Genomic DNA, 27,254 nt, shown 5'->3' on the forward strand with positions numbered 1-27,254 from the left:
TTATTAAAAAAACTGAGAACATTAATCTGAATTTAATAAAATGTATAGGATATTGGAGGTTAAAGGCAATCAAGGTCTTGAGAAAGAAAGATTGAGGGTTTGATACTATCTTTCATCACAGATAATTAAATCTCTTATAAATAATTTCATATTCAAGATCTCATCAACAACTTATTAGATAAATTAACAATAATTTATCTGAAATATATATAAGAGACTGTTAAATTAACATATCTATTCTAATTTAACAGTCTCTACTGCTATTCATTGTATTATAATGGAGTCAAGTTTCATATTATCATAGAGCAATTAGAAACACACATGCATCTTTATTGTTAATAAAGATAATTAATCTCTTAAAGAAAAAAGTAATATAGATTTTAAAAAATATTTATAAAATGGCAATGGTTTGGTGATAAAAAGTATTTTCAACAGGAAAATATATTCATATAGTGTATGATACTTTAACAACTATTAAAAACACAAGTGTGGAATCTGAGAAAAGCTTTTTTGTGGAGGAATTATTTTAAATAAAAATCAAATAATAACTAGAACATGAAAGAACTGATACTAATTGATTCCTAACATGCTAAACATGCTTTTGAAAACAAACTGACAAATACATTCCATATTTGATTATCTATTTTATAATAGTTTTCATTTGGAAAAATTATTCATGTATAAAATTAATTACAATGTGTTATAAAATAGTTCAGTTTTCTTTAGTGCAAAAAGGATATTATTTATAAAAGAAACATGAATCAAAATGTGATTAATAGATGAATAATAATATAAATAATCAATAATTATTTTTAAAAATGGAAAGAGATATAATGACAATAATAAATACTGTATTTTCATGAACTAAAGTCCACCTTTATTTCATAAACATATTATAAAATATATTTTACAGGCTATTCCTTCATATATTCTAATAGCTATTCCAGTTTTAACAAAGCATTAAAATTTTATTCATAATTCACAAATGATAAATTTTGTTTCAATAATACTTTGAAAATTTTAATTTCTACTAAAAATACCTAATAAGAAACAAAATTCTTAAACTTTAATAAAGAAAAACAAAATTAAAAATAATCCTGCAAACCATACAAAAATATTTATTCATCTATCAAAATCTTTCATGAGTATCAAAATACAACAATTAAACAATCTGTAAAAAAAAAAAAAAAGCCAATCAGTGCTGCCATCTACTGAGATTTATCTTGTTCATTCAAAATTCTTTTCATATGAGCAAGTGCAGTCAAACGAGCATCTCTCCACTGACGACGTTCAGCAAGTTTTTCTAGTGGTGAAATTTTGCAGATTTCTTCATGTACTTTCTCAGCCAGTTCACCTTCCATTCTGGGGTTAGGGCCAAATGTATCGGAAACCTTATATATACCTTGCCCATAGCGATTGCAATAATCTAACATTCCTGTGTTTAAAAAATTTTTTAATTAATAATTAACCAAATAATAAAAAATTTTAATAATAAACTTGTATTATTGTCACAATATCTTTTTACAAACTGGTAAAATTTCAAATCAAAAATTAAGTTATAAAATAATAGTGCATGTATATGATAGATAAACTTGAAGCCTGACATATAATATGCAAAATAAGTATATAGAAAAACAGGTTAGGTCCTCTAGAGACTCTCAGACAATACTAATCTTAAAGCCTCAATTCTCTCTTTCTTCCTTCTTTCTTTAATTTCCAAAATCACAATATTACTTTTCAAGATATAAATAAGCAAATACTATCAATTATAAATAAAAAAATTTTAATTATAAGTTACTTTCAATACAAATAGTTTTGTAACTCCTGCACACACACAAAATCTAATATGGAAGTAATTTTAAATTAGACAGCAAAAATAAATTAAAAATTATTTGATAAAACTTTTTAAACACAATTTATATAAATAAATCATGGAGTATATATACTTAAAATTATAAAGCAATATACTTTTGTAGAATTATAAAATAATGTAATTTAATAAATGAAAATGATAATTAATGAATTAAATAATTAGGAATGCTGTCAGGACAATGTACTACAATTTTTTTTAAAAAAATTTAATATTAATTTCAGTAAATTCAAGTGTATGGATATTGTAAATTATCTGAATGCACGAAAGTAAATTGCTTTGAAAAATACAGAAGAAGACAAAAATGCCAATGCCTTTAAGGTAGGTCAAAATTGTGCAACTTCTAGTTAGTTATTTCCTTTGCCTTTTTAATAATCTGATAGCATTTGTCTATAAAAAATGTTTGCAAAATATTTTTAATAGATTTTTTTGGTATATTAGATGGTTTAATAAGCAAAAATTAAAAATTAAATTTAGGGGTCTAAAAAAGTTTTAAGACCATTAGTTCACACATCTATTTTCATTACTTTATACACATAATTTACATATTCATCAAGAAGGATTTTTATCATGTATTTTATTAAATTGGCAATAAAGGGAACACAAAACTTATTAAAATTAACTCAGAAGAAATAAATGATTGTGATGTTATCTCTATTTGCCAAATCAAATACTCCACTATGATTCAAATCATAATCTAAATAGAATTTCTAATTCAATTTTTAAATAAATTTATTGTTTTCAAATTGTGCATATATGAAATTCCCAAGATTATTAGTTGTTAAAAATGGTAAATCTTTTTATAATTTATACATCTGCTTTTTCCAGCACAGTTTATTTATTACTTTATATACAAAAGTAGATTTAATTTGAAAACTAATTACTTATTTTACTGTTATGTAAAAGATAATTTTCAGTATGCTAAATTTTTAGTAATTTTATTTCTAAAACACTTTAATACAAAGCAATGTATTATCATACATTTATGAAAAAATTCAAATAAAGCATATGAGTTTAATTTAATATTTGAATTTTGAAAAATCAGATATTTTAATTTTCAATAAAGTTTTCTTCTTTAAGTTTTTTAAATATAAAGAATCAATTTGTCACAATATTTTGATATTAGCATTTAAATACAGGATTCTTAAGAACTGTCCCTGGCATACAAAGTCCCTCAATACTTATCATATTTCAAAACAACCAAATTACAATTCATATAAAGCAGAAAACTACAACTATCTTTATGAGAAAAATGGAAATCATTTCTCATGAGTTTCAGAAGGTATAACTTCTCCAATAATCATGCATTTATCTACTTAAAAGTTGTAATTAATTTTAAACTTTACAGATGAAAAGGCAGTGGTAATATTTATTAATATAGAAAACATAACTGGAACAAAATGAATAAAAAATTTAAATTTTTCTTCCTGTAAATTATATATTAACATATACTATAAATATATAAAATTTTCAAATCTAAAGGAATTTATAATTTTTTTTGTATAATAACATTCTAAATGTTAATAGTCTTTTTACTTAATAAAAGATAACTATTAACTTCAAAATTACATTTGATTAAAAACATCATTTATACAATCCAAATCAGTCTTATAAAAAAGAATTAAAAAGAACAAATTTGCACTACTTTTAAATTACAAGAAAATAAGCTAGATTGTACAGAATAACCAAAACACTGATAGAAATGTTGAGGTTTAGAAGTTTTATTTCTTTTTAATTTCTAAAAATACATAAATTGTAAGAATGTTGCTAATTTAACTTATCCTTTACAACCATTTTGTATATATACAGTGAGAGAGAGAGAGAGAAAGTGAGAGAAAAATGTAAACAGCAAATGAAATTTGTCTCATATGCTTCATATCAAATTAATTTTACTTATGTTTAAATATTATTTTGAATATTAAGTTTAGTACTAATTTTCTATGATATTTATTAAATCATGAGTTTGAAATACAAAAGATTTATAATTGCATTTCAATTATATAAGGATCAATAATTAGTTATTTACCATCAGCATTGAGATGGCATGTTTCTAGAGGTCCTATAAAAGCATAACGAAGGCCAAGCCCCTCATGCATAGCAGTATCGATGTCTTCCAGAGACATTATACCGTCCTAAAAATAAATAAAATATAAGCAAATAGGGTCAATCTTATTTTATTCAATTTTGTATTATTTACATATAAATTACTCAAATAATGCAAAGGCCATAAAAATATATCATGCAAAGGGTGGCAAAACTTTTTTGTAGCAGATTAGTAATGATAATTTTTTTAATACACATAATGCACACTATGAGGTCTTTCTTTCAATAACTGATCAATTTAGTTTCATATTTTTTATTTATTTAAATGGTTAATGGACCTTAGTTTATTTTAGTAACTTCGTGAAAAATATAAATTATTTATATATATATTTTTTTAATATGCATTTCACGGGAAAAAATGATTAAAATAGTAAAATTCTTCAAAAATTCATTATAATTATATGATTTTTTTATGAAAAAAATGCATTTCATAAATATTATGGAATATAAAAAATAATTAACTTTAAATAAATATGACATTAAAAATTATTTTACATAATCTGCCAAATAGAATATAACATAACCAGTTAAATGAATAATTAATATTCCATTATACAATAAATAGTTCATTATATTTAAATTTATTTATTTTGTAATGGAACAAGTAACACTTTTTAATTAACTGCTATTTTTCAATCACGCTCTTCAGCATTAAATATTATTTATCTGAATCGAAAATGTGGTTCTAATTATTAAGAGTTTTATATTATTGTTAGTAAAATTAATATATTTAAATCTTTGATCTTTTCAGCAAATAAAATAATAAAATTAAAAAAAGAAAAAGACACTCAAGAAATTTATAGAGAAAAAAAAATTATTTTAAATAATATAACACATGAATATTACTATTATAATTAGATGTTCATCTTTTATTTCTTTTACTTGACACATATAAGTGCTGCAATCCAAACAATTTTATTGAATGATTTATAATATTTTAGTATTTGGATACAAACCCTAGAATATATGCCATAATGGTGAATATAATCCATACAAATCTGACAGTAATTGATATATTTAAATAGAAAATATTTACAGAATTTAGAGCTTCCTTTCTCTTTTCTTTTAAACTATACAAATATTGCTAGTAATAATTTAAGTTGGCAATAAGGCAAACAATATGAAAAATTACATCCAATTAATAGATAATTCATATATAACTCAAAGTAATTGATATATTTGAAATGAATTTAAACAGCAGCAAACTATTTTCTGCAAAATGAAGTTCTACTTTTAAAATGATTTTTTGAAATATGAAGCAGATTTTTATATGGCTTAAAATTTTGTAAAAATATGTTATTCTTAAATATGCTGCCAGTTTTATATGCATAATCAATGTCAGTTACAAATGACTAAGGTTATAGTAATTTTTGTTATTCTGAAAGAATTCTGTATTTACCCGGTACATTCGCCAACATTCATTCAACAACGCATACTGCACACGATTAAGAGCAAAACCAGGAACTTCTTTGTTCAATACTACAGGTTTTTGTCCGATGTCAATCATCAAGTTCTTTGTTCTTGTCACCACATCAGGATCAGTCCAGGGGGCAGGCACTATTTCCACAAGAGGAACATAGTAAGGAGGGTTGACCTAGATATATATAATATTAAGAAAAAGATATTTCCAAAAGAAAAATTAAAAGCAGAAAAAATTTCATAATAAATCCAAATACAGCCTGATAAAAAGAAAAAAAAACAACTTTCTCTTACTTTAACAATTACAGTAGAATAAACTGCTTAATTCATTCCAATTCAATATCATTTAGTTTTTTTAGTTAGTTTAGTTAGTTAGTAAAGTTCTAGGTATAGGTAAGGTTTTAGTTTATTCTTTGCAACAAAGGGAGAACAGATGGTCAACAGGTTTTTATTAACCTTATATCAGGGGTGTTTGTGGGACCCCAAAAAATCCCCTGAAACTTTTACGGACTTACTACCGGCATTTTGGAGTTTCGAGAAGGGGGGGGGGGAATGAAAAATTACAATTATGAAGTATTGAATGACCTAATTATAAAAGTCCAATGAATTACTTTTTTTGCAAAATTAATAACCATAAATTTTCAAACATATAAACTACTACATTTTATGCAAATCTTTTAAATTACCTGAATTAATTCTTTTAAAAAAATTATCTAATTTCTGCTGCTTTTTTTTTTATTTTCTGATGTTTGTGGGCTTGTCTTTCTTTTGTGGTGAACTTCATAATTGCAGGAAGGTTGACTTTTATTTTCCTCATTTACAGTTGAAGAAATTTCCTCGAGAACTGCACATGCAGAGGTAGAAGCAGTTTGCTTTTCTGCTAATGTAGAAGGTTTTTCAGAGACTTTTATAGGTGACTCATCTGAAATACATGTTTTTAAGTCCTCTTGATATGTTTTCCAACTTCTGTTCATATTCAGTAAGAGATCTTTGTGAATTGGATCTGTCATTGGATTTTTTGAGCCATATTTTTCACATGAGGTTTCTTCAGAAGCCATTAAATCATATTTAATAGTCTGCACTGCATCTAGGGAATCAATCTTAAGAGAGGTTCTATAGTCAGTGACAAGTGTATCCATTAAGTTGAATGCACTTTCCACTAATGGGCCATGGAAGCAGCTAAGGCAGGCTTTGACCAATTTAGCCAATGTAGGATACTTATAATCATTTGTGAAATCATCTTTTAAATTAAAAACTTTAGACCAATATTTATCAATTGTACACTTGACTTGATTTCCACTTTCATCAGATGTGTAGAGCATTTCTTTGGTGATATCAATATCACTCTGGTATAACCTTATTTCAGCTTCTACTTTTGACTTTTCATTATCACTAAAAATATGGGACATAAAAGATGATAATTTTTCAAAAGCTAATATTGTACTGGTTTTACCTCTTAGCTCTGGATCTAATGCTGTAAAACTAATTAGATATGAATTTTTAAGGGGTAATTTCTGTTTCATATGCTGAAATTTCTAAATGAAATTCTCTTGCGTACATAAATAAAAAAATATTTCAATAAGCGAAACGAAAAATTTACACGTGCATCAATAAATGAAACGAAAATTTTACACAGCGAAGAAAAAAAAGTTGCGAAGCGATCAATGACAAATAGCTAATATGGCGAAAAATCCCCCTTCTCTACTTATTGGCGCCACGCCAGGAGAGATAAGACTTTTGAACCCAGAGTCACGTTATCGCACATCTGGTCGAACGAAGTCTCCCCCTTTTTCTTCTGCCGCGCCTACTTGCCGAAAAGAATCCAGAAGAGAATGTCCGAGAACCGGGGGAATGAGTCATAACTCGCAATAAGGAAAGAACAAAAAAGAAGTTTTTTCCCCCTTTTCACGCATTATCACTGCCTTTGGAGAAAGAAAGCAAAAGTTTTCACCACACACACTGACCTTGCGTTTTCTGCTTTAAAAGCAAACAAAATTACCCAGATCAAAATAAATAATTCATTATTATTCCTACTTCCTTTTGAACGACGATCCCCGGAAATTCCGGGGATCGAAGCTCAAAATCCCCGGAATTCCGGGGTTTCCCCGGAGCACAAACACCCCTGTTATATATATCATAACTTTTTGACTGTAATGTTGCGTTCTTCCAATATATTTATTTAAATAAGTATTCTAGATTTGAATTACATTTAAAATGGTACAAATATTTTTTAATGCTATTTAAGTATTGACTAAAGGTTTATTTTGTAAGGATTTTTTTTTGTTTAAATCGTAAAAGAATAAAACAGCAAGCAAAATTGTAGCAATTTTTGTCTGCCTGAAAAATTTTAATAAAAGAAATTTCTTAATCAGAATTCTTCATTACATTTATGTTTCTGCAGATTTCAACAAATAGTAGCAAAACTTTATAATTTCATGATACCAGCAACTTAAAATAAAATATTAGAAATTCTTTTAATCTTTACACAATGGACAAAAATCTTGAATAGTTTTTAAAATTGGGTATGTGGCATTGAAACAGCAAAGGACTTTGAGCTTTTTCATATCAATGAATAATAAAATATATGTCCATTCTGAATGCCTACAAGGTTTTCCATAATTGTTGTTCTCCATCAGATATAAATCTAGCTATCAGGCATGTCACATTACAATAGAATAAGACCATAAATCAATGCTGAGTTTGATCAGTTCTCCAACACAATAGTTTATGGAAGAAGAAAAATCCTAAAGAATTTCTCGCAAGAAAATCATATCAGCTCTTGAACAGAAGGAAAAGTTTGCTGGTATATGGAATCTGTAATGCCCATAAAAGATAAGCTAACCAATGCAAACAAGATTAATTAACTGAGACAGAAATATATTTCATTTATGAATAGTATTATTATAGGAACTTTTCACAAGCATTAATAATATTATTTTTGGAAATACAACAGCAAAACTGAAAAACTGTATCCTAATTAACAAACATGTATAGAAAATTTTATGATAAAGTAATTAATAATCCATTAAGATTTCATTCTTTGTTTTTTACCTTTTAACTCAAAAAATACTTATAAAAAGTATTGGTATTAAACAACAAAAGTTGTGATTTTATAAGCTGGCAATAATATTTAAATCTCACACAATATGAACAATAATTTCTCCTTTTGATTCAATTTGGATCTATAAGTTCCTCATGTCATCTGTCTCTAAACTACATCTAGTGTAATTTCATTTACTCTAAATTAGGTATAATAATAAAACTTCATAAAAGAACTTTATATGATTTCAATTGAAAATAAATTAAAGTAATAAATAAAACAACATACTGGATGCCCTACAATCACTTGCGACCTATGAACAAGATCTTCAGAAAAGGAAGAAGCTGGAAAGCAACTGGTAGAACTACACAAAACTACATCATTTGAAGCAAAAGGATCCATATCCTTGAACACTTTCTTTTTCAAATCAACATTTTCAAAAACACATTCCTATATAAGAATAACATAATTAAAATTTAGAAATCAAATGTTATAATATTCTATGATGGAAATTGAAAAACAAAGTGGGATGTTGAGAGAAATGTAATCATATTTTATCGCAAGAAAAATAAACTACACAAATTAAAAAAAAAAAATTGTATATATATTTATAATTATGCATTTTATTTAACAAATAAGCTATATTCCGTTTCACCCTAACTTGGCAGTATTGTAAAAGGTAGAAAATGTGACGCTCCGCGTTGGGAAAAAGTTCCCCATCAATTCCGACTTTAAAATAGTTAAAATGCGCAGAAATTTATCAAATAATATCATTAATTACAGAAATCCTTTTTATCAGTATGTATTTAAAATTATTCTCAAAGTAGAAGTGCTTATCTGTTAAGAATTTTGTAAATGAAGTGAATGAATAAAACTAAAAGATTGACATAATGAATTCCACTTTGGCTAGAACCGGTCTTCAAGGTCAAATATTTGGCGCGCCTTTCTTTTACGTCTCCGCCAACTCAGCTTCATTCAGTTCGCAACCATTATCATCTTTCGTACTTTTTTATTCACGCTTTTTTACCAGCTGATATTTTTGATACTATTAATCACATTAGTAGTTATTAGTTTTGATTGTTGAATATTTATTTGATTCATCATTTCTATTCACTTCTAAAATGTCTGAAAAAGAGAAAGTGTTATCACTGACTACGCTGTGCACACCTTCAAGACGAGTGAAATCAACAAAAAGTGCAGCATGCAGAAACATAAATGTTTATTCTTGACTTCGGGAAAACCCTCAAGATTCTATCAATCAAATAGTCGATAAAGTTTCGCATCTCACAGGTGTTTCGCAATGAACAGTTTTCCTTTTGAAAAAAAGAAATAAAAGATCCAGTCCTTTAAGTACTCCTCAAAAGAAGTGCCCAGGCTCAGTAGGCAAACATTCAGGTCTTATAAAATATGATGATTTTACATTATCCTGTATTTGACGAAAAATCCATGCATTTTTTCGTAGAAATGAGATCCCAACATTAGATAAAGTTTTAAAAGATGTGAATGATGATACATATATCTTTTCGAAAAACATTAGCTGAACTACGCTTTACAGAATATTGAAAGATTTAGTGTTTGCTTTTGAGAAACGATATGAAATAACTTTAATGATTCATTAAAATAATGTATCAATAATATTGAAAAAAATAAGGAAACAATTAATTCTCCGATAAAGTAATAATATAATAAAGTAAATAAATATTTACTATTTGGCGAAAAATCTGCGAGATAAAGTTTCGCCAGCGATCTGCATTTCTAGTAACTTTGTACTTTAAAGTAACCCAGTTCCCCTGACAACGACTGCAATTCGGCATGCCTAGAATATACACTACTGCCAAGTTAGGGTGAAACAGAGTATAGCTAGCTGCAATATATATATATTAGAATGTTACTTGTTCCCTAACAATGTATATAAAACGAAATGAAATTTACTATTTTAAAATTAAAATGTCAAATGACAATTACAATAAAAGAAATCCAAAATAATAGATGTGTATATGATTTTGATACATAAATCAATAATTTTCATTTTACATTTATGTTATATAAATATCAACCAGATGTCTTGAGATATATAATGAGAAATATTATTAATATAGTGAGTGATATGTAACTACCAAGCTCTATGGACTCTATTCAGTTTAAGGAAGCAATGTAACAATCATGGTTGGATTTATAACGAAATCGTAGAAAAAATAAAGTATAATTTAGATTGTTTTGATTTTTCTATTGAGATATATAATGTATAAGCAAAAAGCTTCCATGCAAAGCTTTTTAATAAAACTAATTAATTTTTAAACTGTATTCTAAACAGCTGCCTCCTCATGAAATCACATACTAGATGGAACAAATCTTGTTAAGCATTTTGCTTACATTGCTTTAAAATAAACTGTTTCTGTAACTTTTGTAGGTTTGAAATGACTCAACATCTTTTGCACTACTCTCCAAAAAGTGCAATTATTCTGAAATCTAAAAGTAATATATATTTAATAAAAAAAAGGATCAAAATTTACTTTGTTTATTCTGATATATAAAGAGCATCTTCTTAGTATGAATTTTCATATTATATATATAGATAGATGTGTGTGCAAAACATCCTTTGACGAAATAGGCATGGCATTCGTTTAACAATTTTTAATCTTTATGTATTAAAAAAAATAGTCTCATTTTTATCTGTTATATATATATATATATATATATATATATATATATATATATATATATATAGAGAGAGAGAGAGAGAGAGAGAGAGAGACCTAATGATCTTTAAAAGTAAAATAGATAAAGAAAAAATTAACATAAAAGATACTAATTTAATTTCAACTTTGTATTTGTATAAATACACTATTGAATTGAGGCTGTGGTGACGCTTTATAAGCCAGATAACAGCTACGAGACATGAGAAATTTCTTTTGTCTTGTGGTCATGTTACTCGGCTACTAACCCAGAGGTTGCGAGTTCGGTCCTCGCCTATCGCTAATAGCAACATTGGTGACACGATGACGAAAATACACAACCTTCATACAACTGTTGTGGCGCCCTCTATCAGAAATAAATAAAATCAATAAGCTGATAAAAAATCAGCCAATAATTAAGAAAAAATGCAGCTGATAAATAATCAGCCAAAAAAATAAAGCTTATAAATAATCAGCTAATTAAAAAAAATGGATAAGGTGCAACAGCCAATATCACCACTAATAACAGCAAAAACAGGACAAAATATCGCTCGTCACACCTCCGACGCACTGAAGGGGGAGTAATGTGGTGACGCTTTATAAGCCAGATAACAGCTACGAGACATGAGAAATTTCTTTTGTCTTGTGGTCATGTTACTCGGCTACTAACCCAGAGGTTGCGAGTTCGGTCCTCGCCTATCGCTAATAGCAACATTGGTGACACGATGACGAAAATACACAACCTTCATACAACTGTTGTGGCGCCCTCTATCAGAAATAAAATCAATAAGCTGATAAAAAATCAGCCAATAATTAAGAAAAAATGCAGCTGATAAATAATCAGCCAAAAAAATAATGCTTATAAATAATCAGCTAATTAAAAAAAATGGATAAGGTGCAACAGCCAATATCACCACTAATAACAGCAAAAACAGGACAAAATATCGCTCGTCACACCTCCGACGCACTGGAGGGGGAGTAATGTGGTGACGCTTTATAAGCCAGATAACAGCTACAAGACATGAGAAATTTCTTTTGTCTTGTGGTCATGTTACTCGGCTACTAACCCAGAGGTTGCGAGTTCGATCCTCGCTTATCGCCAACAGCAACAAGGCTTTAAATAAAGAATATTATCCTTTTCTAAATAGTCTTAAGTAAAACTGATAATTTTTTAAAAGGTCAAATTAGAATCTTTGGAAGAAATATGTAAAGAATTTAAACACTGATAAAATAATGCTTACCTGGACATGAATGGAACCTTCAACACATTCTTTTAAAGTTTCACATTTAGATATCAGATGAAACTGTTCAGTAGCAGATAGATTCCCTCTCAAATAGCCAGATTCCTCCAATTTATTCAATTGTAGTTTAATATCTGCAAGGGCATCATCTATTTTGGAGGATTCTACATCAAAAAGCTTCACTTCATATCCAACACTTGCAAAGAGCATAGCCCATCCTCGACCAATGAAGCCACTAATAATAATAACAAAAAAGCAAGAAATTTTTTTTAATTGATAAACATTTTTTTATTTTATAAATATAAGTTAGAAACAAATATTACTGCCATGCATATCCTAATGTATAGTTATAATAGTAATTACAAAGAAGAGCCCTCCATAAATTTGACTCTTGCACAATTATATACTATTCAATATCCAATATTCAAACTGAAATATCAAGATTATACAAAATATTTATACATATAGTTACTCTACTGCTAAAAATAAAAAGACATTAGACATTTTTTAAAAAAAATATTTATTAATTAAAAACAGGTTGTGAAATTTATCAGATTGCAAGATCTTTTTAATTGATTACAATCTCAATTTCACCTCCCCTCCCTTTTTTTATCTATAAGAATCATAAAAAAACATAATTAACATAAATAACATAAAACATAATTAATGATGAATCAACGAATAATTATGCTGCTTTTTACATCTGGTTTAGTTCACATTTTATAATTATTTATCAAATAAAAGCAAACTTTCATTAGAGAAAAAAGAAATATGACTTTTATATAGATTTAAATATTTTATTTTAATGCATTAATATTATTTTTCTATATTAAAAACAAAATTCTAAAACTAAATACATAATGCAATGAATGTTCTAAAAATAATAGTTAAATTACAGCGTTTTAATAACAGGTTAATTAACATTAAAAAAGTAAGACATTTAAAGTAATTAATATCTGATTTCATTAGCAAAATAACAATTTTAAATAACACAAAAGTAAATAACAATAAAATAGACAAAATTATTCCAAACTTATACACATTATTTCTATTAACTATTAATGCAAATATTTAAGTCTTTTCTATTCTTCTAGATTATTATGCATGAAATGCAAAACATTATGAAGTTCTATATTATAAATACTCATTAATAATGTGTATTGTCAAAGCAAATAATTGCTAATTTGGATTTTACAAATATTTAATACATTTAAAAAAATTAAAAGCATCCACAACTTTAAATCTAATCTAAAATCTCTACTAAATTTTCTATTTAAAAGTATTAATAATATGTATTAAAAATAATTTTAATATATATAATTAATACATACATTTAATACATAATTTTAATATTAATAATTTTAATTCCACAAGCATTGATTCAAATTGAATTCAAAGAATAATTCTAAAATAAATGCTTCAGAAAATGATTTGAGGATTAAGAGGACCTTAATTTCAATTGATTTTTTTTTCTTCTTTTTATAAAATCTATTTTAAAAAAAGTAAGGGAAAATACAGTTTTGAATGTTTTAGAAAAGTTAGAAATAAAGATTAAATTGTAATATTTTTATAATTTCAACAATCAGATTATTTTTATAATACCATGTTCATTTTATAAAACTAATTAGGATATTTAATTTCATTAAATAAATACTACTAAAATTATAACAAATTAGAGCGATTAAGTCATATTTATTAAACACTATTATAAATAACATAAAAAAAAATTAACAGAAATTAAACTATGAATAATGTTAGTTTAAACTGGAAAATAAATTCTATTTATAGTAGTGTAACCATAAAATTCTATTAATATTGAAGCATAGTTGTTTTTAATTAAAATGAGAAAAATCGGTAAAAATAAATGCAAAATTGATTTGATTTTATAACTATTCAAAATGCCTGATTTAGGAATGATTTTTTTTTTCTCTTTTATATTTTTGTTATGAATGCTTGAATCCAAAATGTTCTAACAATAACATAAAATCTTTTTAAAATTTTAAGTATTTTAGAAGCAGAATTTTAAAATAGTGAGTTCCCAATATATTTCCAATCTGAAAGCTCTAGTAAAAAATTTTTAAATGCAGTTGAGAAAGAATTAATTACTAGGAAATAAAATTCGTACAAAAGTTAAATTTATGTAAAACATTTTTTTGTAAAATTAAATTAATATTTCAATACCTTCCGACAATCCCAACTTTACCCTTGCCTGCCATTTTCGTTCCTATACTTTAAAATACCTAATCTAAAGAATAAATTCTTATCTTAGAAACGATGGCTGATAAACGTTTGTCACCGGACCACCCCTCGAATGAATTTATTTCAGATAAAAAATATATATAATTATTTTAAAAACTAGTGTAAAATTGAATTGCACTGCATATTTTGATTTAATTTTTATATTTTTTTTATTATATAAAGCCGATCAAATATAAATCAGCTTTCCGACAATATTTAAAAGGTAAATAAACTTTCTTTCACTTCAGTTCTTCAAAATCGAAACTGTTTTCTCGACTGCTGGATTCGGTTTTCTTGCATGACATGTATGCAACTGTGGTATGTGTTTAACGTCTTAGACTTTTTATAACAAAATTTCGTATAAAACAATTATTAGCCTAGTAATATTAAAAAAATAAAAAAACAATACTTGATTAATTTTTATGGACTTTTGTTGACAAGAGACAATGGAAGAAAACTTTTCTAGGAGCATAGCACAAATAGAATATTTTTACTCGAATCGACATAAAACTTGAAATCTTTCGACAATTCAAACGAAATTGCATCATCCACCACCGAGAAAGCATTCGAAATAATTTATTATGTGTCTAAATAATATTGTAGCGAATTGAGATTGAGCGATGATAGAACCAGGGACCTTGTGGTTCGCAGCCGAGTAACATGACCACAATACAAAAGCAATTGCTCGGGTAGCGTAGTTGTTAACTGGCTTATAAGCTTTCACCACAGTATTTATTCATCATCATTCATAAGTATTTTATAGCTCTGTAAGTACCCGTGATAAATTAAGACCCCCTCCTTCCAATACCTATCAGTGATATAACATGGTGTCCTGCGTATACTATCGTTTTTTCATTCTATCATAATAGTGAGCTTTAAATGCGGAAAATAAACATAATACTTTGTTTTCGTAAAGATCATCAAGATTTGGCGTTGGATTGCACATATACTCTCTACCCCTCCTACCTGTGTTGCATTTGTACTAACAGAAATATCTTTACTATAGCCTACTTGAAAAAATTCACATTGATATTTTTATAACATGCTTAATAAGCATCCATACATTTCTTTTCTTATTAAAATTAATTTGTGCCATGTTCATAGCTGGTTACAACGAATTTTTGTAATATAGATATAAAAGATATGTTCCAGAGCACATCTGAGAATTCATTAAAAAAAATGAGCAATCGCATGCCTTATAATTTCCGTTTTCCTCAAACTCCCGATAGCTAAATGTACCAAAATTCACCACATTTTTCGATTTTGGGATTACCGAAAAAGGTAAATAGAAAAGTTACACCATCAAACAGTAAATATACAGTGGATCAAAAAATTGAGAGTACACCTTACTTTTACTAGATAAATGCGACTTTCAATATAAAAAACACATTACCGGGAAATGCAAACATGTTTTTATTTTTGCACATAACAAATGGTTTAAATTAGAATAAAAATAAAGAAAAATCAATGAAAAATTTCTAAATTGAAAAGTTTCAGAAGCATTTTAAATAAACATACGCAGAATTTTGCCTCAAAAAATTGAGAATACACCAATGAAATTTTTGCAAGTTCATTAAAAGGAAGCTGCACAATGATATCGCATTTCTACCAAAATAATAATTTTGTAATTGATCTAACATTTTTTACCAGATCGACAGCGTATGTTCACAGGGTGCGTAGTGCTGCAAAAATTAAGTACTTTTAAGCACTTTTTAACACCTTAGCCAAAAATATTAAGCACCTTTGTACATGTACGCATATATAAACCTGCGTGTTTTCTAACTATTTAATAATAAGGCACAATTTGTATTGAACATTTTTTAATTAATTTTAAATGTGCATTCGCTAAATTTTAATATTTATTTCTGTATTTGTATAATGTCTTCTATTGCAAAACAAAGGATGTCTTTTTGGTTTTGAAAAAACAGAAAAAGAATAATAAAAATGAAAAAAAAAAAAAAAAAAAACCCTATCAATACCAAAAATTTAAGTCAACTTTTATAAGATTAAAAATCAAGATCTTTGATATTTTTCAATATTTCTTAAACAAAGTACCAACTTATTTAGACGGATATATCATTTCTGAAAATGTCGTCATTGATGTAGAACATATCATGACCAAAAGTTTGTATTTTATTTTTATATGTGCAGCAACAAATAAGAGTCGACATAGCTGGAATAGAAAGTGTAAATTTCCTCCTGCACTAACTTGCTTCATTTAGAAATTTTAGCTGTAGTCTTATTAAGCTAAGAACTAAGTATTCCGGAATGGTTACCATTGCAAGACTGGCAAAACTACCACAAAAATTGATGACAGAGCAATGCCATGTTCTATATAAGTTTTATAAATAATTTTTTTCTTCTTAATAGAATAGGATAGAAGCGTTCAGAAACGTTCAGGCTATTAAAAAAATGTCTTATTACTTCTAAAGTTTAGTAAATTATTATTTTTTTTAATGTTTAAGGTAAATGACTATGTTCGGAATGTTTTTGTTTTTTTTTGAGAAACGTTTAATTATAGTTATATTTTGAATATCTGTATAAAAAAGATAAAAAAAAAAAAAAAAAAAAAAAACTTTTATGAAACCAAATTATATGTTAAATAGTAAAATTTGTTTTACAATTGTTTTTTTCCCCTAAAAAGAGGTATATTATTAGTTTTGAACCGAAATTAAACTATATTTTAATCCATCATTTTTTTAAATATTGGGGTTCGACTGATTAATAACACGAAATTTTATTATTAATTATGAAGCACTAAAACAACTATAAAATATTTCTAAATGAATTCATTACTTATACTCTATTTCAGGAGCAGCAGAAATTATTATTCCAAATTTGAACAAAAATTATGCAGTAGTTTTTAATTTATAAGAGTTTTTTTTTTGTAAGAAAATTTTAACAAATATTAGTATATAAGGAAATAGCTTTTAAAGATATAAAATACCATTAAAATGTATTGAAATGCAAGTATAAAAAATCAGTATAATTCCCAAAAAATGGACTTAGAAGCAGAATTCTAATGGTTTTCCAAAGAATTTTATTCAATGAACTATTTTAAAAACTTTAAATTAAAGCAAAAAAAGTTTTTTCTTTTTTTTCTATTATCATGACGTTAACAGAGGTAAAATAACGTGATTCAACAGTTCGAAGAAGCAACAATATTGTTTTGAATTTCATTATAATAAAAATCTTTGTTACAAATGATGTACAAAACTAATTTTTCAAAAAGTACTGAATACTGAACTAAAAGGGAAAAAAAAAAGCATTCGTTTAAACAAAATTGATATAATTGAAAAGCTACTTTTTTAAACCTTTAAATCGGTGTAAAAAATTTTGTGCAATAATATGCTATGATTTTATAGCAAAAACACGTTTAAATTCTATTTTTATTTTTGTAATTAAACTTATATTGATAAATACGTCTGTAGTTGTCTCAAACGCCCAAAAAGTAACTTTCAAAATTTCATGCTCCAAACTCCAATGGTTTATGCTGTGTATTGCACTGTCAATCAGGACAAATCTTTATATGTAAAGAATTGGGGAAAAATTCTAAAAATTATAAAAAGAAAAGAAACAAAAAGGAAAAACCGTTATAAAATAATAAAATTTAAACCCTAAAGAATAAAAGTTTTGAAAAGCTTTTTTTGTTTCTTTAAAAATATTAAGTGATAGGACTAAATGTTTTTTCCCCCTTGGTAAAATCTAAAATTTGGCGAAATTGGCCCAACAAATAATATTTTTCAAATGATGGGCACATTTAAAAATTACACCGTGAAAGAAATCATTATCACTGAAAACTTACAACTTCAAGTTAAAATCTCATCACTTTATAAGATTGACTAACTTCAGTACACATCGCAATAAATTATAATTCAGCAAAACACATTAAAATTCCTTTAATAAAGTCATTCAAAAGATTGTTCCAAAACGACATATTAATGAGAATGATGGTCGAATGTGTAACATACTGAAGAGGTTTCGCTGCAAGTGTTTTTGAAGCAGCTCCTACCATGTTCGAAATATTTCTTTTGAGCACATAATTCATCCTGTTGTATTCTTATTTTCCATTTGTCGAACCAATTGGCGTATTCTTTTTTAACAACACATTAAAGGTTAAACATAAACTTAAAAGCCATAGCTTAACTAAATTCTTCAACATCTGAAACACTAAGTTTTTTTTTTTAGTGTTTAAGAAATTAAAAAAAAACACACATTCTGACATTTTTCGTGCTACAAGTATGGCACAATATGTATTTCGTATTGCCCATTCCGGATAAGAATTCCAGTCTTTCAATAAACAGCAATTCACATTGTTGAAGAAAGGGGGCAGAAAAAAGCTTATTTAAGCGTTATCTTAACATGTGTTGGAACCCATGGACTTTTTGTCCGAATTCTTCGCTTTTCTTTCTTGATACACATGATAAATAAGCTTTTACAAATATGCTTTCGAATTATGGTATTCAATGTATAAAGAAGCAAAAAGTTTTATTTGCACTTCTTTAGAAAATTAAGTACTTTTTAAGGGCCTTTATTTCAAAATCAAGCACTTTTAAGGTGTTCAAAAATGGTTTTCAAATTTAAGCACATTTCATGACTCTAAGAAACCTGGTTCATATTCGAAACAGATATATTTTAAATTTCATTATTTTGATCCAAATACAAAAATACCTACTAGAAACTGGCTCAATATATCAGTGGCATAGTTGTGAGAAGTGGCAATAGCCAGACTACGAAGATGCTGTTTAAACAAAACATAATGCATTCATTTCCCTCTTTTAAACAATGCATAACTATAGTAACTGTTTGTATTTGTTATGATTATATATATACTAAGCATATATAACTAAAACTAATACTCTTCTCCATGTGCCATTTGTTGACACATGTACTTAATACTATTTCATTTATAAAATTAAAATAGCCGGAATGTCCATTCTTTGACTTTCTCATGTTCTACCACCATATAGAACATTTTGCATTTCATAAACTAATGAAGAAAACTAAGTAGAGCTTTTAGGTGTTTTCCTTCCCACTGACAAGATCTAAATTTTGCCATAGATCTATACTGTAGTCGACAAAATAATATTCCAATTTTCAATTGTCTGATTCAGAGTTTCAGAGCGATAGCATTCATATATCCGGGAACACACAGAAGTATCGCTAAAACCTTTAATGGATTTGCTCCAAAATATGATGCATATCTATAATTCTAATGATAAATACATTTAAATAATTTCAGTTGCCTCGCTGTTTTTATTTACTAAATGGAAATGAGTGTGCGAACCAAGAAATTTCCAAAAGAGGGATTTCGTTCAAAATTTGATGAAAGGGCCACATATCAAATTCCATGCCCCTACCTCGAAGCATCTTAGAATTTACAAACCAATGATATGCCACAAATGTGTTTTTTGAACTCCAGGAAGTTTGAAAAGTAGAAATTAGTCAAACATTTGCATCAATTTTATTACAAAGTGAATTATAATAACAAATATAAGGTGTGGGGAAAAAAAATGGAATAAATTATTTTAGATTGCCTTAACTTGAATTGATCAGGTAGCTTGAAATTAACATTTCAGGTTACAGAGGCAACCTGTCTAAAGTTGAAACATTCAATTTTTAATTGGTGCTACTGCTGCTAACATAACAAATCCTTTCTTTCACTTTTCAAGTAGCAAAGCCTTTTGCATTATATTATATTGCATAGTAATATTATACAATATTGCAAATTTTTTTTTAATGTCATACAATACTGTACAATGTATGTGTGCTACAAGGATTGTTTAGTACTTGAAAGAGGATTAAAATCTTTTTATTGAAAGCATTTTAACTATGTATATGATTTACACATTATGTGATAATTTCCTATGAAGATATATATTAAGTTTCATCATTTAAAAGAAATAATTTTTGGGCAGAATTTCGAATTAGCAACTTCACTTGTCTTAAAGATAACAGATTTAATTTTTTAAATTGGTAAGGAAAAGAAACAGAAATCTTCGATTTTAATTCGAGAATTTCATATCTCACATTTTTCTTTCAGCACGGAGTGCAAATATTTATTCCAACATTTTAGATGAAAATTAACAGATCTTCACTGATATGTTTAGCAAAGACACTTGTAAAATAATTTACAAGCACCATTTAATTTAAAATTTCATTTAGCATACAAATTCACCAGCATATAACTTTCATTTTGCATGTGAGCAAATTTCTTAGATCACACATGTTCATTTTGGGTGACTTATTATTTTATTTTCTTTTTTTAGAATGCAAGTCATATGATAAAAAGAAATTAGAATTTCTTTATATTTAAAGATCCAGCAAATCATATCAGCCTCCTAAGATAACTAAAATATATAATAATATAACATTTATAAAAACTGTGTTTTTTCAAATTAAAAAAATCATGTATTTACTTAAAATGGATTAGCACTAATCAAATGTCTTCTTTCTTATTATCAAAGTAAGTTTTTATTCATTAAATAAGAAAACACCATAGCAAATGTTATTAAACAAATTGGTAGATACCTTAAGAAAATACTAAGGTTAAATATATGTAATTTAATGTATTTTCAAGGTCTTTTGAGCATAATAATTTTATTTTAGACAAGTTTTAAATTAGTTTCAAAATTTTAGATTTCTCTCTCTCTCTCTCTCTCTTTTTTTTTTTTCCAAATACTAGAAGAAGAGCTTCAGCAATCAATAGCAAGTTCATATATACATTTTTTAAAATAAGCAAATGCTTGAAAAATTCAACATATAATTTTTTTTTCTTTCAATTTATTAGAAAAACAGAAAAATACAATTATTCAGCCAAGGTGCCGCACAACTCCATTGGTTTCAAAAGTAAAAATTTTTAAAATATAACTTTTTTTTACTAACAAAATATAAAATTTAATTTCACACAGATTTCCTTTGAGAAATATAATACAGCAATGAAAATTTGATTAAGATTTTCAAATTTGAATATTTAAAAAAATTATTCAAAAGTAGTTAATCTTGAAATTGCAGAAATATGACATTCTGATTTTAAAACAAAATTTATTTCATAATACTAATAAGTATAGAAAATATTAATACTAAAATATCTACTCTAAAGATACTTTAATACAAAAAATGCATTAGAGTATCAAAATAGCATTCAATACTCTGATTGTACTCCTTAATTTTATATCCTTCTTAATTATCAATGAGCTGTTACACGACAGAAAATGTAAAACAAACAACATATTAAGCAATGGATGAATATAGATAATTTTCATGACCTTTGTAAATTTTTATTTGGAATAAAATTATAATTTTTATAAATGAGTCAATATATTTCAAGTAACAAGCATAATTAAAAATATATTCATAAACAGATTTATGAATGATTGAATTCAATTAAAATTTGAATTATTTAACAAAGGCTTAAAAAAAAACCTATCACCAATAATCAAAGCACAAAATAGTAATTAAAAAAACTAATTGCCCATTGATTTTTTCAGTTTAGCTAAACAAGCCAATCTCTCATCTCTCCATTTTCTTCGAACATCCAAACTGTGAAGAGGAACTTTTTCACAGAGTTGATTATGGATTTCTTCAGCGACTTTACCTTCCATTTTGGGAACTGGTCCAAATGTTTCAGAAACATTAAAAATGCCATTAGCATAACGGTTACAATAATCCATCATGCCTGTGAAATAAATAAAATGTATTTTGCAAAATTAAGATTTATAAACACCTTTTGTTACAATGGACACTGATAAATATTTATGAAAATCCTATTTATAGAGAAATAACATGTATGTTATCAACATTACAAAGCAAAAGATTATTAAATTTAATTTATTAAATAATCTTTTTTTTAAGGTAGTAAATAATTAAATACAGAAAGTGAAGTAATAAATATTTTTGAAATATCAATTAAATGCTTAAATCCACATTTAAATATACAGATTAGGACTTTTCCCAAATCTCAGATGAAATTACATAAGATATAAAACTGAATAGTTACAAAAAAAATCAAAAATATGTAAAGATTAAAGATTGTAATAGAATGTAGTAGATTTGTAGAGAATTTACTTAAATACATCTTTTTTCAACAGAAATTTTTAAAAATTAATATCACTTAACACTTTTAGCAAAATTTAATATAATTTTTAAATGATTATTTTAAAAGATTAACTATTTTCAAATTAAATCACATTTTAGATTTTTATTTTTTAATCTAATTCATATATACTCATTTAAAAAATAAACTTATCAGGTGCCTATCAATTTAATGGTTGTTTGTTCCCTATAATTCTAATAAATGCACATACTATTTTAAAATTATAAATATTCAGTAACAGATTGTAGATAATTAATTTAAAATAAGTAATTTCAACATTTCAGATTAAATATTTTATGAAGAAAATACTGATAATAATATTAAGTTCACTCAAATGCTTAAAAAGAGAAAATTGCAGAGATGATAAAACAAAGCTAACACTATGGTCAAGGAAATTGTTTAACAAGAGCAGCTGAAAATAAATATGCAGTTTTTAAGTAAAATGAAATTCTTTATTTCAAAGTTTAACACTATAATTTTAAATAGTATCAAAATATAATTATTGAAATGAGCAAAATTTATTGGATGACACATGATAGTATCTTTTCCAAAATTATAAAATTTTAGACATATTTACTTTTTATCAATAGTAAAGATATTAATTTATAGTTTAATTCTTTCTTCATTACAATTTATATCAAATTCAAATAAAATAATTTGACACCAGTTCTTACCATCAGCATTCAACTGGCAGGTTTCAAAAGGGCCCAGAAAAGCATATCGCATACCCAGACCTTCAGACATCACAGCATCAATATCCTCGACAGACATGACACCATCTTGAACAAGTCGCCAACATTCATTGATAATAGCATATTGCATTCTATTAATTGCAAAACCATAAATCTCTTTCTTGACAGTTACTGGTTTTTGACCAATTTCTTTCATCAATTCTACAGTTTTTGCTACTACATCTGGATTCGTCCAAGGAGAAGGCACTATTTCTACTATTGGAACATAGTATGGTGGATTAGCCTAAAAAAGTTATAACTATTAAAAATATTTTTACTGCAGAGCAGTAATAATTTTTAAATTAACAAAAATACAATAAAAGTGAGAAAAAGAATCATTCTGTTGTTGTTGTGTCTTTAGACTCAAAAATTTTAAGATTTATAGAATTGTAAGAAAAGAACTTTAAAAAATTAAGCAAAGAAAAATTTAATAACTGATTTATAAATTAATATAAACTAAATAAATGAACCAAAATTAATCTTACTAATCTCATACAATCTATATAAATCAATAAATTGTTTGGGTTATTTTTATTTCAAGTTATTTTCAGCTGTTTCAACTTACAGTAAAAAGAATTTTACCCAAATAAGCAAAACTTTAAAAATAAAAACAGTTATTTTTAAGGGAGAGGGGAGGGGAGGAAGGAGGAAAATTATTTGCTTAAGAGAATTGTGGATAGTTCTCAGTGAGATGACATATATTTTTTTTTTTTAAGTCTTAAAACAGTCAAATCATTTCAATTTGAAATTGCATTTGGAATAATATTTTAGTGTTTTTTAACATTTTTCTAAATTATTTAATTATTGTGAATTGAGAAGGCAAACATATAATTATAAATGGAAAAATATGAAAGTAATTTATCAATCATAAAATATATCAAGGCATCATAAAATTTTGCCATCTATGATTTTCTCCATACAGCAAAAAAAGTATGTGGCTCAATTTATGTACAAAAAATATTTCAGCAGCTTTACAATAAAGAAATTACTATATAATGTATTTTGAAAATAAAAGAACTTAGCTACATACAGAAATTCTAGAAATATATCTATACTACATCTTTTATGTTCACATTTATGAAAATAATACATACTTTTATAAGCAAAAAATGATAATTCTAAACATTACATTAAGCCAAAAGTGTTTCAAAAGTTCTACAGCTGCAATGTAACTCTTTAGTAAAGATAAACTCTTAGTAAAAAAGTAACTTTTAGTAAAGATTAACTCTTGTAAAAAGGCAGCTATTAGTAGAGATTTCTGAAATGATCAAGGCAATTATTTCATTCTTCTGAATAGAAAAATTTTCTACATATAAGAGAAGAATATCTTCACAACTTAAAAAAAAAAAAAGATCATTACATATTTGAATAATATAAATAATTTATTTCTTTTCTCAAATATATTCAAGTAGTTAACAATAAAAATTTGAACAGCAGTTCATTTAATAAAATGAAGATAAAAAAAAACCTCAAGAAAAGAAAAAACTTTATTTTAAACATTTACTTACAGGATGAGCAACAAGTACTTGTGAACGATGTTTTAAATTTTCTGAAAAGGTAGAAGGCGTTATGCAACTAGTAGAACTACTCAAAATCATATCATCAGTTGCAAGTTTATCAAGCTTGTTGAAGATGATTTTCTTCATTTCTTCACATTCAGGAACTGATTCCTATAAAGAGTAAGTTGGAACATTTTAGAAATCTTTAAATTGAGAAAACAAAAGAAATATTCACTAAAAAAAATCTACAGTTTAGTTTGATAAAAAAAATAATTCATATCTTTACTATGTTAAGAAAAAGATTTGAAGGTAAGAATTAAAAACTTAGGACCATTTCTTCAGAAGAATAATTTAAATTTTATAATATTGATTTAATATGTAATTTAAATAACATCAGCTTTATTTTGTCTTACTTTTAAAATTACTTTCCCAATTACAAATCCAATATTTTGTCTCAGAGAATAAGTAGCCTTACTAATTCTTTCAAAAAATTATTAATTATCTGAAACTTTTACAAAATAGTGTCATATATATATAAAATCTTGTATTATGAAACTAACCTGTACAAAGAAAGCATCCTTAACACAACTTTCAAGATCTTCAGCTCTAGATATTAATTTCAACTGCTCTTCAGCAGAAAGATCCCCTCGAAGTAACTGAGAGCTTTCCAGTTTATGCAATTCCTCTTTGATAGTAGTGAGTGCATCTAATGAAGCAGTTTCATCTTTATCAAAAATCACTACATTATAGCCTGCACTTGCAAACAGCATAGACCAGCTCCTTCCAATCAAGCCACTAAAAAAATGATATTTAGAATGTTAGATAAATTCTTATTTAATAAACAAGGAATAAATTTTGTACATCTAACAATACATTATGAGAGTAATAGCTTATTTCAGCAGTATACTTAATTCTAAAAGCATTAAAATGTGCTGTTACAATAGCCTTCTTTAAAGAATACATAATTATCATGACACCAATCCTTTGAAAATGAATCTGTTTGAACTTATATTTCATGAAATACGATACAGTTATTTTTGAAAATAGATGCATACATTCATAAATACAAACGATAATTCATAAATGATGGCAAAAAAAAATGCATTTAAATTAAAATTTTCAAAAATAAACAGAATACATAAGATAAATATGTTTCAACAACCGTTATATACACAACCGTTCTTTAAAGAATATATAATTATAACTACACCAATCGTAAAATTGAAGTTTTTCTAACTTATATTTCATGAAATACAGTACGGTTATTTCCAAAAATAAATTCATAAATGCAAACGATAATTCAAGAATGATGTGATCACCGGCAAAAGAAATGCATTTAAATTAAAATTTTCAAAAATAATAAAACAGGGCGTGAATGCTAAACATGAATGAAAGCCTTTTCATTAAAATAAGTGACAGAAAATAGATGATGGGCAGATAATACATCAATTTGATTTTTAAAAAATCAAAATTCTCTCTATACATTTGTACTCAATGGAAACACAAATTAAATTCTAAAAAGTAGCTTACCATCCAACAATTGCGATTTTACCCTTGCCGGCCATAGTAAATTTTAATAGAAACTATTTAATTTTTCGACAAGGAGTATCTCACTTTATCTTTTATCGGCGAACTGATATTTCAAGTTTAAAGATAAATTTAAATATCAGAATATTTAGGCGAAAAAAGTTTATGATTTTGAAAAGAACTAGATTAAAGTAAAACCAAATGTTCGATTTTAGCCACCGGTGAAAAAAATCAACAGTTTATTATTTGATATAAAACTCACAGGAAACTACAATAAAACACATTTATTTACATTTCCCTCCCCCACCTACTATCATGTTTGTTGATTGTTGACCTTATGACGTATGAATTTAACGTGTTGCCAACTATGTAATTTTAAACTATTGCATCAGTTATAAAACTTTCGTTATCTCAGTTAGATTGCCAGTCTTGAATTTTTCACTTCTTCATGTAAAGTAATAACCAAGCATTTAAATTATAACTCCAAACAAATTATTATTATTTTGAGAATGGTTATGGATTGCGAATGTTTTGAGAATACAATATTTATAACATTTTTGTTTTTGTAGTTTTTAATGTTCCATTAAAATACAAGCACAGTGGAACTTAAAGTATAGAATTCGTTCCCGATTCTTATTCGTAATGCAATGCACTTGTGAAATGAAATAATATTTCCTCTGGAATCAATTTAAAATAGGATAACACGCTCCATTCCGAAAAAAAAGAATTGATAGTAAAAAAAATCATTATTATTTATAATGCATGCATTTTTTACATTTATAACATTGCACTTCAAAAGTTGGGACACAACATTAT

General features: G+C 26.2%; 1 protein-coding gene across 1 annotated transcript; it reads right to left on the reverse strand.

Moving 5' to 3' along the window:
* Positions 1 to 1,102: 1,102 nt before the first annotated feature.
* LOC129975308 (L-carnitine dehydrogenase-like) lies at positions 1,103 to 26,766 on the reverse strand. Its single transcript, XM_056088363.1, has 11 exons — positions 26,442 to 26,766; positions 25,472 to 25,706; positions 24,921 to 25,082; positions 23,356 to 23,656; positions 22,054 to 22,264; positions 14,530 to 14,577; positions 12,349 to 12,583; positions 8,721 to 8,882; positions 5,373 to 5,567; positions 3,897 to 4,002; positions 1,103 to 1,435 (listed from the first exon to the last, which is right to left on the reverse strand). The coding sequence occupies exons 1-11, from the start codon at positions 26,474 to 26,476 to the stop codon at positions 1,209 to 1,211; spliced, it is 1,917 nt and encodes a 638-aa protein (XP_055944338.1). The 5' UTR covers positions 26,477 to 26,766; the 3' UTR covers positions 1,103 to 1,208.
* Between the last annotated feature and the right edge of the window lie 488 nt (positions 26,767 to 27,254).

The sequence above is a fragment of the Argiope bruennichi genome, chromosome 7 (genome assembly GCF_947563725.1).
Source record: "Argiope bruennichi chromosome 7, qqArgBrue1.1, whole genome shotgun sequence".
NCBI lineage: Eukaryota > Metazoa > Arthropoda > Arachnida > Araneae > Araneidae > Argiope > Argiope bruennichi.

Coding starts and splice junctions, on each gene's coding strand:
- LOC129975308 (XM_056088363.1), bottom strand. CDS start 26,476: ATGGCCGGCAAGGGTAAAATCGCAATTGTTGGATG. Junction 14,578..22,053: donor AAAAAATCAATGGGCAATTA/GTTTTTTTAATT, acceptor GGTATTTTAAAG/TATAGGAACGAAAATGGCAG. Junction 5,568..8,720: donor AAGTGATTGTAGGGCATCCA/GTATGTTGTTTT, acceptor ATATATATCTAG/GTCAACCCTCCTTACTATGT.